At 39.0% G+C, this 14,769-nt stretch overlaps 1 protein-coding gene across 10 annotated transcripts in view; it reads right to left on the reverse strand.

Moving 5' to 3' along the window:
- ST18 (ST18 C2H2C-type zinc finger transcription factor) overlaps positions 1–14,769 on the reverse strand; it is a 291,729-nt gene that overhangs the window by 409 nt on the left and 276,551 nt on the right. For 9 of the 10 annotated variants that reach the window (XM_089517297.1, XM_089517296.1, XM_089517295.1 and 6 more), the window contains 3 exons: positions 14,002–14,090; positions 10,474–10,577; positions 4,572–4,715 (listed from right to left, as the gene is read on the reverse strand). In XM_089517297.1, coding sequence (XP_089373423.1) covers positions 4,572–4,715; positions 10,474–10,577; positions 14,002–14,090 — 337 coding nt within the window. The remainder of the gene's footprint in view (positions 1–4,571; positions 4,716–10,473; positions 10,578–14,001; positions 14,091–14,769) is intronic. The other variant, XM_089517298.1, reaches the window with a different exon arrangement.

Here is a 14,769-nt window from a genome sequence, read left to right on the forward strand (position 1 = left end):
AGTTTTGTGTTGTTAGCAGACATGGAGGCACATTGGAAGAAACCTGTTTTCTACTAGTGGAGGAACCTGCCAACAGAAGTTGTTATGTGCCTTCACATAATTTCTACTTATGGTGACCCTAAGGTGACCCTATCATGGGATTTTCTTGGCAAAATTCGTTCAGAGGTGGTTTTCCATTGCCTTCTCTTGAGGCTGAGCATGTGTAACTTGCCCAAGGTCACCCAGTGGATTTCCTGGCTGAGCTGGGAATTGAACCCTAATCATAGTACAATGTTCAGACCACTGCACCACCCTAAAGACTATGACTTTGTACAAACTGGCAGGAAGGGGCAGCGAGATGCTGCCTCTTTCTGCCCCAGATCGGGGCCATGGCAAACGCATGCCATGGCATCGATCTGGCCTCTGCAGAACACAAAAATGAGCTGTTTTTTTCTGGCTCATTTTTTGTACCTGGGAAGAGGTACCATAGCCATTGCTGGGCAGCTTGATCATGCCCCTTTGGCGTGGTGCAATTTGGGCGCTGAACCAAAGGGATGTCATCATTGTGTGTGCCATTTCAATGGCTGCATGCCAAGATGGCACCTGGGCAGCTCGAGGAGAGCTCTGAGTGTGGGAATGTTGGGCACTCACCCTGCCCACAGGCCAGTGCTTTTGGCCCATCTGCCTATATCTATAAAGGCAGTAGTGGTGGCCATAGGCTTCCATGTCAGGGGTTTAGCAGCTCCATTCTGGGTCTCAGTTCAGATGTGAAGGAGCTGTCCAAAGTGCTGAACCTAATACCCAAACTACTTTGGGTAGTTTGTTTTAAAGTTTGAAGTAAAACTCACACATGGACTACTGCATACATAATAATAATAATAATAATAATAATAATTATTATTATTATTATTATTATTATTATTATATATTTCCTGCCTCTCTCTCTCAAGGATCAAAGTGGGATTACATCAATAAAATAACACAGTACAATTTCAGAAGAACAATCTCTAAAATAATAATAGTGAATTATGCATTCCTATTAGTTCCTTAAAATCCAATCATCAAATAGTTATTCAGTCATAATCAGGGGTGGAGCATTAACCATAATCTCTTATATGGAATCAGGTGGATAAGCCCACCAGAAGAGATCCACCATGTCATGTCTTTGGGGGCCCCTTTTTTTACTGCATGCAAGTGAGTGGGTAGAGCTAAAACCTTCAGTGAATACAGCTAGAACCAAAAATGGAATGTCTCTTTTCCCCTTATCCTCCTATCACCATTCTCTTATTTTGACACATTTTATCTCTTTCTCTTTCTCACACTCCCACCACTTTCTCTAACCCCTTTCATTTCCGTTCCTTTCCTTTTTGCCCAGAACACTGTTAGGGCAAATTTGTTAGAAACAAATGATTTATTGTTTTATTCATTCAATTTATACCTTTCCTTTCTCCTTGTACAAGATCCAAGAAAGCTTACAAGCATTTTAAAAAACAACATACAGTTAATATTACTCATGTAAAAGGTTAACAATGATTAAATGACAGTTCAGTTAAAAACACAAAGTTAACATAATGTAAAACATGATTAAACATAGCAAAAGAAAAGATAAAGACACAACCCCATTAAAAGCCCTTTCTGTGACATAAATAAAAGCCAAAGCCTGCCTGCCAAAGAAAAGGTCTTTGCCTGCTGGGGAAAAGAAAGGGGCCAACCAAACCTTTTAGAGGAGGGAATTCCACAACCTGGGAGAAGCCACCAAGATGGCTCTCTCTCTTGTGTTTCCACCAAACGTTGGTGAAATCGAGAGAAAACCTTCCACCAAAGATCTAAAAACCTGAGTAGGATAATACAGTGAGATCTGGTATTTCAGGGAGTTATTTTCAAAAACAACTTTCCTTAGCTCTAATCATAAATCTGAACTGACTTCAGGGGTTTTTGGAATTAAGCCAAAGATTTCATAAAATTAATATGAGGACTTCAGACTGACCACCTCTGCTTCAAATTATGCCTGACTTGGGCCTATTGTTCAGCTCACTGTGGCAATTTAATAGGCTAACCATGAAAATGTTTCCTTCATTGGAAAAGGGGGGGGGGTCAAGCTCATCATTCCCACCAGATAACGAGTGCTGTTTAAGCATATTAGGTGAAAAGACACTTTTTATCTGAGTATCACCCGAGATTACTGAGCTCCAGCTCCACTGAACTCTTCCTTCATGCATGTCAAAGCTGAAATACAACGATAATACCAAAGCTCTGCCAAACAGATTGAAAACTGTAGAAAATAATCTTCGGTATCCTTGAGATAGCCAATGGTCCATTATAATAAAGCATCTAGTGTTTTATTGTTTAATATAAAGAAACTAACAGATCTGAGCTCCAGATAGGAGATGTGAAGGATATTCAGTGTTATCTGAAAATATGCCTTCAGGATAACCTCAATCTCATATAAAAGGTTTTTATATGAGCAGCCAGTAATCACACCAAGCTTCAAACCTTTGCAAGAAATCTAAGAATGATTTCAGGTACACCAACTACTTGCCAAAACCCAGCAGACTTTTTGTTTAAAACAAAACAAAACAAAATAAAAATAAAACATTCTCCCTATGTCCTATCACAAACTACTTTTGGCATGAAGGTTCCATTCCATTTTAAAATAAAGTTTGATAATGCAATATGGAGGCTACTCTTTGGGAGATCAAAGTTCAACATCTCAGAACTAAAACTCCACAGAATTTTTAGGATCCAAGTCAAGATATATTGTTGTTCCCACAAGGATCATAAAATTCTGGAGCTTTGTTGGAAGCTTCCTTGGCTTTCTTAAAAAACTTAGACTGAGATTCAGTAATTACACACAGTTGGTCTTATGTTTCTTGAATTTTTTTTAATGATAGCCCAAAGGCTGAACTGCAAACTGTTTTTGAAGGAAAGAAGACTTTCCAAAGCAGTTAGGGAAATAAATCAATCCCACTGGATATACCCAAGCCCTTGGCATGCCAAGAAACTCCTTCAAAATTAGTTAGCAATGTCTAATCCTATAGGTTTATATTAACTGATTCCAGTTTTTGGAACTTAATTCAGACAAGACAAGTAGTGTTTACTATCAAGGGTCCTAATCTGAGGTTGGAGGTTTGTCAGCCAGTACTGGATGGGGCCACACTCCCCCTGAAAGTGTGTTTGCTGTTTGGGAGTGCTCCGGATCTGTCCCTCCAAATTTCAACTCAGATAGATGTGATGGTCAGGAGTGCCTGTTATCAGCTTCAGCTGATACTTCAACTGCACCTGTTCCTAGAATTGAAGGACCTAAAGATGGTAATGCATAAACTGGTAGCCTCAAGGCTGGGCTTCTGCAATGTTCTATACTTTGGGCTACCTTTGTACCAAGTCCAGAAACTCCAGCTGGTTTAGAATATGGCAGCTAGGCTGCTTACGGGTACATCCAGGAGTGATCACATTACCTCGATCCTCAAATCACTCCACTGTCTGCCAATTACTTTCTGGGCAAAGTACAAAATGTGGTTATTGCCTTTAAATCCCTACATGGTTTGGGTCCAGGCTACCTACAGAATCACCTTCTCCCATTCAATACACCTTGTACACTCAGTTCCTCTGGGAAATATTTGCTCCAACTAGCCAGGGCTAGACAGAGTATGCTGCCCCCGAGTGTGAAATGATCTGCTGGAGAAGTTATGGAGACTGAAAAAGCTGACTGCATTTAAAACAGCATCAAAAACATATTTCTTCCAACAGGCCTATCCAGTCGATTTTATATCATAACATTTTAATCTTTACATAAACTCTTGAGTATATTTTAATGATTTTATAATATTGTATTTTAACTATGGGTTTATGCGTTTTAAATTTCAATTTGTATTTTAACATGCTGTATCCAGCCTCAAGCCTTGGGGAGAGGTGGGAAATAAATAAATAAATAAACAAATACATTGTTGTTGTTGTTGTTTTCCTTACTCCAGAAATATTGTTCAGTGCTTAAATATGTGATAATTGTGGTGTAAATACCCTAAAGTCACCTGCCTGAATCAATCGAGTTTATCACATGGGAGGGAAGCACCCAAATCCTGTGGATAAATGGGGTTTAAACCTGCGAATATCTGTTTTCAGACAATGTCATGCAACTTGGGCATTAATGCAACATTAACCCATGCAGAAAGCCACAAAATTACACTGTTTTTTAACTTCAGGAAAATCCTTAAGTTAAAAAGCTGCACGATATTGTGGCTTTCTGCACAGGTTAATGTTGGGTTAATGTCAAAATTACTCAACGTGTCTGAAAACAATCCTGCTCTTGTGGGATAATCCCAAGATCTAAACCCCATTTATCCACGGGATTTGGGCGCTTTGCCTCCCATGTGATAAACTCCTAAGCTAAGCAGGAACCTTGACTTGAAGGTTTGTGTGTGTGCGCACGCACACACTAATTATTTGGTGCTCATATTTTCACTACTCTGCAGCAAGGCTCGTGCAGAACCACTGTATATTTTAAAACTTATATTTGGCAGACTGCAATATGCTATCACATTGTATATGCTCTTTTTTTCCCAGAGCAATGGCCACATGCTCAGCCACAGACATACCATTTGTGGAAGCTGAATGTCGGCAAGACTGGAGATGAGGGCTTGGCTTAGGCCAGCCAACTCCTTTAATAGGCTCTCGTTGTTCTGCTCTATAAGTTTGTTCTCTTCTTCTATTGTTTTCAGATTGCTTTCCATAGATGTTATCTGGAATCATGAAGCAAAATGATACATAAATGCTAGGATTGTTGACCCAAAACACAACTATCAGCAATCTGCCACTTAGAAGAAACAGTACACAGCACTGGAAGATGTCCGTGCAGAAGTGAATCTCAAAGTACTTTCAGTTATATGCACAGTGTCACAAGGCACTCCTAATTGGGGCAAGTTTTTTTCCAAACCAATGAATGGCTTCAGCTTTTGCTCCACAAGGGAAACACATTTAAATGAAACTCTAGACAGTGACCCTGCTGGATGAAAAGAGCATTGTTTGTGGGAAGTAAGTTCACAAATGGACAAAATGCATGAAAGGCCACAAAGCTTCAAGCTGACAATGTGGGAGGACATTAATATCTGGTTTAAAATGAAGAGTTTTGCCTTTAGGCATCAAAATAGAGAAAAGCAAGCAAGCTGCTGTTTACATTGCTCTCCTTTTCTTACAGCATACCTGCTGACTCACAACAATAGCAGCAACCCTGATATTAGTTCTAGTTAGTTCCATGGAAAGGTTGTGTTGTAGAATGGCTGAAATTAGAAATGGCAGAAGGGAAGAGCTAAAAATAAAATAAAAATATAGAAAATGCAAGCGCTCATATTGCAGCTGGAATACATATCTGATATAAACTGGATTTTCCCCTCATTTGTCTGAAAAATGTTGAAAACATGGGACAGGAATAGGAAATTTATGCCTATATATTCAATTTATTACATATTATGATTGCTTTGTTGAAAAACTAAGGGTCAGCCTTAGACAGATCCATATTTTTGGCACAGATAGGGTAAGAGGCAAGGCATGCTCCCTGTGCATGTAAATTGATACTATACACTAGGATAACAAAGGCCAGATTATTTTGATATGACTATAACTGTGAACTAGATTTTCTAGGGTAAAATAAAGCAGAAAAGACTCCAGTTTTTTTTTTAAATGCCATCAAAATAAATCTAATTTAGCCATGTTTATTTGACTTCTGTTTATCAAACAAAACATATAAAAAGGTTTTATTATTATTTTTTTTGCATGAATGTCTGAAAAGTTTTTTGGAATAGTTAAAAAGTAGTTGAACTGGAATATCTGGTTAAGGGAAAAACAACAATGTGAATAAGATAGTCTCAATGTACATTCAGGCAAATAGAAAGCTGTACTTGGAAATGATTTTTTAAAAAAATCAGAATCCATATAAATATATTCCATTTCAACTAAACACAGTTCCATTATATTACTTCTATTTAAAGGGTGGGGGGATGAAGACTGAAAACTGTTATATTAATTTTGGCTTGCCTCAGGAGCTGTGCTTTTCTTAGGCACAGTTGGCTGTAAACAAAGTTAAGTAAGTTAGATTTTAGACTAAAATACTATTATATTAATTCTAGTTGTCCACTTTGCCCTGTATTGTCCTCATTCATTATTTAGTAATTAATATTATGAAACGATGGATTTCTAAAAGTGGTACATTTTCCATGGAAAAAATAAAGTAGTGGAAATTGTACAGAAAATGTTCTCTTAAATATGAATGGAAACATAACAATTAATTATGTGAATATCTTGTCTTCCTTGTGTGGACATAATGATTTCAAGTTTAAGTTGCAGGGCAAACTACCCTTCAAGCTAGTACACATACTGTTCTCGCCTTCTACTGGCTAAAGTTGTTATCCATGAGTGATTCCAGGCTCCCCAAAAAATGTTTTTTTGAACAAATATCTGTTAACTCCCCAAGCTCCTGGGTATTTATACTTAGAATGATATTGCAGAGCTATGAGATTACTGTGGACTCACTTCCAAATTATGCCACCCATAGAGTCAAGCAACTGATTAAAGAGAAAATTCATCTTGCTTCCAAATGGACCGATCTTCATTCACTCTCGCACTCTTCTTTTTCTTTTTGGTACCCATTGTACAAGACATCATTTGGGCTAGAGCATTACTTTATTAATCTTACTCTGGCCCCTACTAGAAAAGCATTTACTGTTCTAAGGTCCCAGTGTATACCTTCTGCCTATTTGATGGGCAGATATAATAACACTCCTGTCCATCTAAGATTATGTATCTGCAAAACCAGGGAAGTGGAGAATATCGAACATTATCTTTTACATTGTCTTCTTTATATATCTCTTAGACAAAGGTTTCTTGAATGTATTTTACATTCCCTTTCCAACAGATCTTGTTTTCAGCAGATTTGTGTTCTTCTGGCCAGCAATTATGTATTTATTACTTCTATGGTAGCAAAATTTGGTTTAGCTGCTAGTAAGATTGGAATCAATTTTCTCGATGGGAATGACGATTAGAACTTTTCTAGTTTTCTGTCTTTACTATTTTATCATTAATGACACATTATTGTATCTCGTTGTTGGGCTTCTCTTATTAATTTTACTATGTTGTTTTATCTGTGGTTTTTGTGCCTTGATGTTTTTATACTGTTTTTGTATTTACTGGTTGGACCTGTTTTATATTGTGATGGCTTTTAGCTTTTAACAATAAACTTCATTCATATCTTGTCTTCCATGTGTGGACATAATGATTTCAAGTTTAAGTTGCAAACAATGAAATAATTCATGAGGATATCTTTAAATTGCCTAGTCTAAATACTTGATGGAAACAGGGCCCAGTCCTGAAGCACTGTCACATAAAGATAGATCAGCAGGTTAAAGCACCTTCTAGGTACACCTCTGCTTGAGGAATCACCACCATGAAATATGGCTTTTGATATCCCAGCAATAACTCAAGGAAGTGGACAGGAATTTATTAAAGTCTTCTGTTCATTATAAGAATATTCAGAATTGTTGTCGTGTTATGTCTTGGGTTAAACTTATAATTACCCATGATTTCAGTCATGATGTGCAATTCTTGGTCATGGAAATCAGCATGGGTGGACTTGGTCATTGATTAATTTAGAGTGTGCCTGGCTTTCTTTCTGTTTCTCATACATCATGAGCTAGGCAGTTCCTGTGGTGTCTCATATTTCCAGGTTTAGAGTTTTTATCTTTTGCTTATGCTACCTTGCATACAATACTCACCAACAGACCATGCAAGTTTGTGTACCCAGAACTTTACACCTGTGACACAGTTTTTACTGCTCTTAAGGCACTTGCATTTCAAAGGGATCACCCTATAACTCTCGGAAGTCAAATATCTGTCTGGAATACACAAATACTAAGCTGCTTTGTGTACATGATCATAGTATTGGGGCTCTGCTCTTTTGTGGGCTTATGGAATTTCAAGGAAGTATGTCTCATAGTGAGACAAAGCTCACTAGAGATGAAAAGAATATGTGAAAATATTTGAAAAAACATTAAAATGAAAGCAGAAAAAGGTGAAATCTCAAGTGTCAGGAAACTCTGATAGGGAGAATCTAAGACAGGTGAGAATCTTCACAACTCTGGACTTACTCTGGGTGGAAAATGCATGTAGGTTGTGTGTGCGTGCGTGCATGTGTCGCTTGTGTACATGTGCACACAAAAAAATAACATTTCTACTCAGAAAACAAGTTTCCAGAATAAAATCCTGTGCTTTCTGCACAGAAAACAACATTTCTATGAAAAAAAAAAAACAAATTTCCTACATAGAAAAAAGTTTTCTGCACAGAAAACAACATTTTCTGTTCAGAATATAAATTTTCTAGATAGAAAATGCTGTTTTAAATGCAAACATTTGCATTTTCTTGTATAGAATTAGTCCTGAACTATGAATAGTATTTGAAAAATACAGTTTTCAATTACTTTCTCCCAATGAGGCAAACAATTGTAAAATTTCTTCCTGACATTTTGCCAGCATCTATGGCTGGCATCTGAAGATGCAAAACGTCAGGAATAAACTCTGCTAGAACATGGCCACATAGCCTGAAAAACCCACAAAAAACTATGGATGCTGGCCATGAAAGCCTTCGACTTCACAATTGTAAAATTGTTCATTCTTTTCAGTGAGAAGAATTTACATCTATGGTTGGGAAAGTTATTAGTTATTGTGTAGTGATTATCCTTGCTGTAACCAAGCTATGAGTCAAGAGTATTATATATTATTCCTTGGAAACTTGCATCAGATAACTAGCTTCTCTTTGTCCCCTAAGTGTGCCTGTTCCTCACCATGTTCTACTTCTCTGTTTTGTTTGAGGAGAGTCACCATTTAAATTGTTGTTTTTGGACTGCATTCTCCTTTTGCATGTGGCTCCAGGGTTCCTAAGAATGGCTTAAATCAGTGATTCTGAAACAATGAGGCACGGCCCACAGGTGATCCATGAGAACTGATCAAGGGGGAGCACAAGATGGCCCTGATTCCCCCCTTTCCCAAACTTTTTAATGTGTAAAATTTACATGTGAGTTGAATATTGAATTTACTTAAATAAAACTTCTAATTTGAATAGCATTTCTTTATAAAATTTTAAAATATGAATATATATGAATGTGTGACTGAAAATACACTAAATAAACAAAATATTTATGTTCATATACTATATAGAGTGGGGGTGTGACATCTGTATGTAGGTATAAGAGGTATTCCTAGAGTAAAAAGTATGAGTATCACTGGATTGAATATTTGCTGGGCTGCTCATCATTAACTTAATCAGACTTGCTTGAGTGGGACTGGTTACTTTACCGTGTGTTCAAAGGCTAATGAAAAGTATTTTGACCTAAATACAAGTTAGCTAGTCCTGATTCAAGTAGACCTATTCAATCAATAGGATACATGCAAGGGCTGAGTTGCCATTTAGGAAACAATTCAGTGGTTCTTCACTGGTTGGGACTAGTATTTGAGTATAAAACTCTGTGCCTACTGTGAAATTTCGAGTAATTGTGACTCTCTTAGTACCAAAATTGTGTTTCTTTTACTCTGAGGCAAGGTAAAATATATTTGCAGTGACTTCATTCTTGTTTCTCTGATGTCTCTCCATTATGCTTTTGTGAGATCTCATTTTGTGCTTAGATCCTGACTGTCTCACCATTTCCTCAGTACCCACTTTGGATTGTTAGTGGACCCTGCATTTATCTTCCCAAACATTATCATGGCAAATAGAAACAGTCTGCCAGTTCAGTATTGGGGCTAATTATACTAATCAATCCTATTGTTACCTTTTGGAAATAGATGTGGCAAAATAAAATCTGTATGGTTCATTCTCAGTCTTTGACAGTGAGCTAATTTCTCCACTTTAGTCTAGTGCTTCATTATCTACTATGTGCTTGTCATGCCTCTGCAAAAGTTTCCAAGCTTTTAATGTTTGTGGGGTGCAGATTTACACAGACACATGTGAATAAGGATATTCAACAACAGCTTCAAATGATAAAAAAGACCCACAGGAGGTATAAGGGATGCATTGCTGGGGGGGGGGAAACCAGAGCACTAAGTTTAGATTCAGTTCCTTCTGTCTCTAGGTAAAAGGATATCAACTAGCAGGGCCGGATGCTCAGAAGAATAAATAATACTGGATGAATGGTCAATGAGATTACATAGAATGGAGGCTTCATGTGTCCATATCTTAATTTTAATTAGATGTGGGTCAGGTTAGAGCAAAGTGAAATTTCTGAGATATCAACCCATTTTGTTTAGACTTCATTGACAGCAACCATAATCTACATAGTTGTGCCATTCCCTAACACCACCCAGTTTGCATATTACCACAGCCAGATCTATGGCTGAAATTAAGGCATGGATTCCAAACCAATTTTCTGATAGGCAACATGAATGTCCTTATTCACATGTGTCTTAATCCATGCCCAATTGTCAGTACTGTTAAAGTTCACTGAGATATTTTCTTACTTGTGTCTGAAGTTTCATCATATCAGCTTCAATTTTAAGGTTGGATTCATTCAGTTCTTTGATTTCTTCATCCAGATGTCTGATTTCTTCCTCATTTTCCAATCCTGCACAGAGATTAATAAACCACCAAAGTTAAAACAACACATGCCTGAGAAGATGAGCAAATGGTACATTGTGTGTTTACCTTTAAATAATTTCTGACTTATGGCAACCTTAAGGTGAACCTATCACAGGGGTTTCTTGACAGTTTTCTTCATAAGGTGTTTGCCATTGCCATCCGCTGAGCTTGAGAGACTGTGAATTGCCTAGTCATCCAGTGGGTTTTCACAACTGAGTGGAGAATCAAACTCTGCTCTGTAGAGTCATAGTCTAATACTCAAATTACTACAACATGCTGGTAATCTCTGTCAAATAGTACACATGCACACACACACACACACACACACACACACACACACACACACCCCTTAGGATAAACTGCTTGTCAGTATTCTTGGTATCGACCTGAATGCTTGTGATTCAGTTATAAACTTATTAGTGTCAGATGTGACAGAGTTAAAGAAGATACCCTGATCAATCAGTACCAGATAAATATTCCTTAATTTCTATTGCTGATTGGGTAACTGATTCAGGCAGGAATGCAGGCCATTAAGGGTGCATCTACACCATAGCAATAATGCAGTTTGACACCACTTTAAGTGCTGCAGTTCTATCATGGAATTGTTTTAGAAGGTCTTTAGAAGCTTCCTGCAAAATTCAATATTGTCTGCCTGAGAAGGGGCAGTTAACCTCACACAGGTCAGAGATAGCCTGGATCTCAGAGGAAGTTTCTTTTGTGTTGCTAATGGAGTTTACATTTTATTTCCTGGATTTTACAACTTTTTGTCTCCCAGAGCCCACATGGCCAAAAGGGAGGAGTGGCCTCTGCCCACATCATTATCCCTCCACACCATCTTAACTGAGAACAACCACAATGTCTTAACAAAATGTAGACCTGTGACTCTAACATCATCATATTTCTCTTTCTCACATATGATTTTTAACACCTTAGCTTTGTGAAGAAGTCAGTGGAGTTTTGAAAGCTTGCATCATAAATTGTGTGCATTTTGGTTGGCCCAAATTTGTGAATTTTGTATGTTATTGTACTTTGCTGTATGACCAACACAGCTTCCCCTGGATATGTTTGCTATCATTGGTAGCCAGTAGCTTCCATGTCAATGGGGTAGTAAATCTGCTCTAGTTTTTAAAGGAGCTATTCAAAGTGCTGAACCATATCCTCTAAATAGGTTTAGCACCTTGTATAGGTTCTTTAGTTCAGACTGAAACCCAGAGCAGATTCACCACCCTACTGATGTGGAAGCCCCCAGCTTCCAGGGCTTATCATTACAGAGAGTTTGCCTCAGGCAAGAAATGTTGGTGTCATAAGGGCAGTGGATATGTTCACTTTTAATTTGTTAATATTGCATTCTTACTGCCAGAGACAAAAATAGGGGTTTGAGGGATTGCCTGTCTCTTTTCTGAGCTGAAATTGGCTATAGTTCCAGGCCTCTGTAAGATTTTGTTTGATACTGAAAACTGACATACTAGGTTTTATTGGTGGTAAATGATGCAGCAAGTGATCTATAGTAGAGGAAGCATTTCAGTCCTTAAGCTCATGAAGTCCAGCATCCTCTCATGGAAAATGGGAGAACTGGACCCTTAAAAGACTAATTCCCCCTAGACTGTCCCATATCCAGTGCTCAAGATACTCATAGCTAGCTATGCATTGCCTGAGCTGGGGTGAGCTCCTCTAGCAAAGCCAGTGCAAAATGAATTCCCAAGGATTATACACTGCAGATATGGACAAAAAAAAATTGACTCATCTTCCATCCCAGTAGAACTGTGGCAGGCTGCTAAAAAGAAAGTTTACTCCTCCTGCCCATTTTCAGTCTTTGGCTACTTCCTTTTGAACTGCCATGCTAAAGCAAAAGTCTCTAGTAGTTGTTGTTGATGATGTGTTCCTTAAAGCTGAGCATGATTTATGGCAACACTCCCTTAGGGTTTTCTTGTCAAGATTTTTTCAGAGAAGTCCACCATTGCCTTTCTGTAACGCTGAGAGAGTACAACTTGCTTAAGGCTACCAAATGGATTTCCATGGCTGAGAGCGGATTTGAACCCTGGTCTTCTGGAATCCTAATCCCTATAGAGAAACCACTACACTGTACTGGCACTAGCAGCACCTGCTAAATACGAAATAATCCTTTCTATGTCCCTGAACAGTTTTGAGTAGAGGATGTGTGTGGACAAAATGACCATGAAAGTTTTTATGTTCAAGAGGCTGGTGACTATGGTATCAGCCCATTCAGCAGGTCCTTTAAAGTTCTGACGAATATGCTGAGCAGATGCACCATGTTAGATCCACCAGCCTCCCTTAACCTATTCAGTCATTTCAAGTGGTACTGTCTTGTTCCATTGTTAGTCATTTCTCAGCCTGTGATAAGTGGCAGAATAATGTCAAGCAGTGTAGAACAAATCGAGGGAGGTATATGGGGTGAGGAGATCCAGTGTGGTGGAGTGGTTTGAGTGTTAGACTATGACTCTGGAGATCAGGGTTCAGTTCCTCACTTGGCCAATGAAACCCATTGGATGACCTTGGGCTGAAACTGAACTAATCCATTTATATTTTGATTTGGAAGGAGAAAGGCTATGCTTCTATAGTAGCACACATTGGCCGGTTACAGACCGGCACTTTAGTGCGTGACGAGCACGCACTAGGGTTACTAACCCTAGTGCATGCTTGTCACGCACTAAACGTCGGCGGCCCTTCCATACGGCCGCCGCCGTGAGGACGTCACGTCCGCGCCGCCTCTAGATGGGGTGGCGCGGACATCACGTCCTTGCTCCGCGCCAGGGCGCTTAGTGCGCCCTGAACACGGAGCAGGAAGGAGCTCCGTTTCGGAGCTCCTTCCTGGTTTAGTCCGCTGGGCGCAGCTTTCAGACGGCTGCGCCCAGCGGACTAAAAGAGAAAGGGGCCAAGCGGCCCCTTTCTCTTCTCCCCGCCACCGCGGGGTGTCCTTGGGGCTTGAAGCCCCAGGGACACCCCTTTTCAGGCTGCGGGGAAGCGGCATTTTGCTGCTTCCCCTCAGCCTGAAAAGCGGCGGATCAGGGCCTCAGCGGCTGCCGTTCTGCATGCTGAGGCCCCGATACACCGGGGAAAGGGGCGGGTGAAGACCACCCCAAATGGGCGGTCTATAACCCACCATTATTTGATTGCAAAAGGTCTTCATCTCAGTACTCAGTCATCTCTTGTATGTCTGATATATCCAGCAACTGAAAGAAGACCCCTTCCTGAAAAGGGACTACAAGATTTGGAAATGTTACATTATGGAACTGCAGCTCCTATGTTCAGAAGCCATGCTGGTTCGGGATGTCTGAGAATGGTAATAAAAAATAACTTGTCCGGCCTGTGCTGTTAGTCAGAGAAGATGATAATGGGAAAAGAAAAGCCCATGATATGCATATTTCACTCTTGCATTCATATCTTCTTACCTCCACTTGCTTTCAACTTGATGGTCATTAATTCTTCAGATATTTTGCCTTTTTTTAAGGCTTGTGCATTCAGAGGACATCCAGACAAACTGAAAAGAGTAGGAAAGGGGACCTATATGAAAGTTGAAACACAATTTGATTCTGCTCCCCAAGTCATCAATTCAAATCTAATTTGTTGTGTTTTCTATAATCCCATAATAATACTGCTATATTATTGACACCAGGTGTACAACATTACCAGTGATATAACTAGTTAGGGAGTAACTGAAAGGTCTCTTAAGACAGCAAACAGTAAATTGCCTCTAATCCAGCTCCAGCTGTGGCTAAAACAGCAATGCAAAAGCCTTTGTCATATTAAGGAACAAAACTAGAGGCTGGATCTCTCTTATCCAGAATTCCAAAATCCAAAATATTCCAAAACTTTTTTCATGGGTGGCTGTGACAGTGACACCTTTGCTTTCAATGTACACAAACTTTGTTTCATGTATAAAACTATTTAAAACACTGTGTATAAAATTACCTTCAAGAATATATGAAACAGAAATAGATTTTGTTTAGAATTGGGTCCCATCTCCAAGATATCTCATTATATGCGTACATACAAATACAGGTATTACAAAGTTCAAAACATCCAAAATCCAATACAACTATGGTCCCAATAATTTCAGATAAAGGAGATTCAACCTGCACAAATCATGGTTTCTATCCAACATCACACTTGGGCCTATTTGCTATTTTATGGAAAGACTTTCCTCTCCCATCCCTTGC

This window comes from Sceloporus occidentalis, unplaced genomic scaffold, assembly GCF_023333645.1.
Source record: "Sceloporus occidentalis isolate IW3139 unplaced genomic scaffold, rSceOcc1.0.p SCAF_3, whole genome shotgun sequence".
NCBI lineage: Eukaryota > Metazoa > Chordata > Lepidosauria > Squamata > Phrynosomatidae > Sceloporus > Sceloporus occidentalis.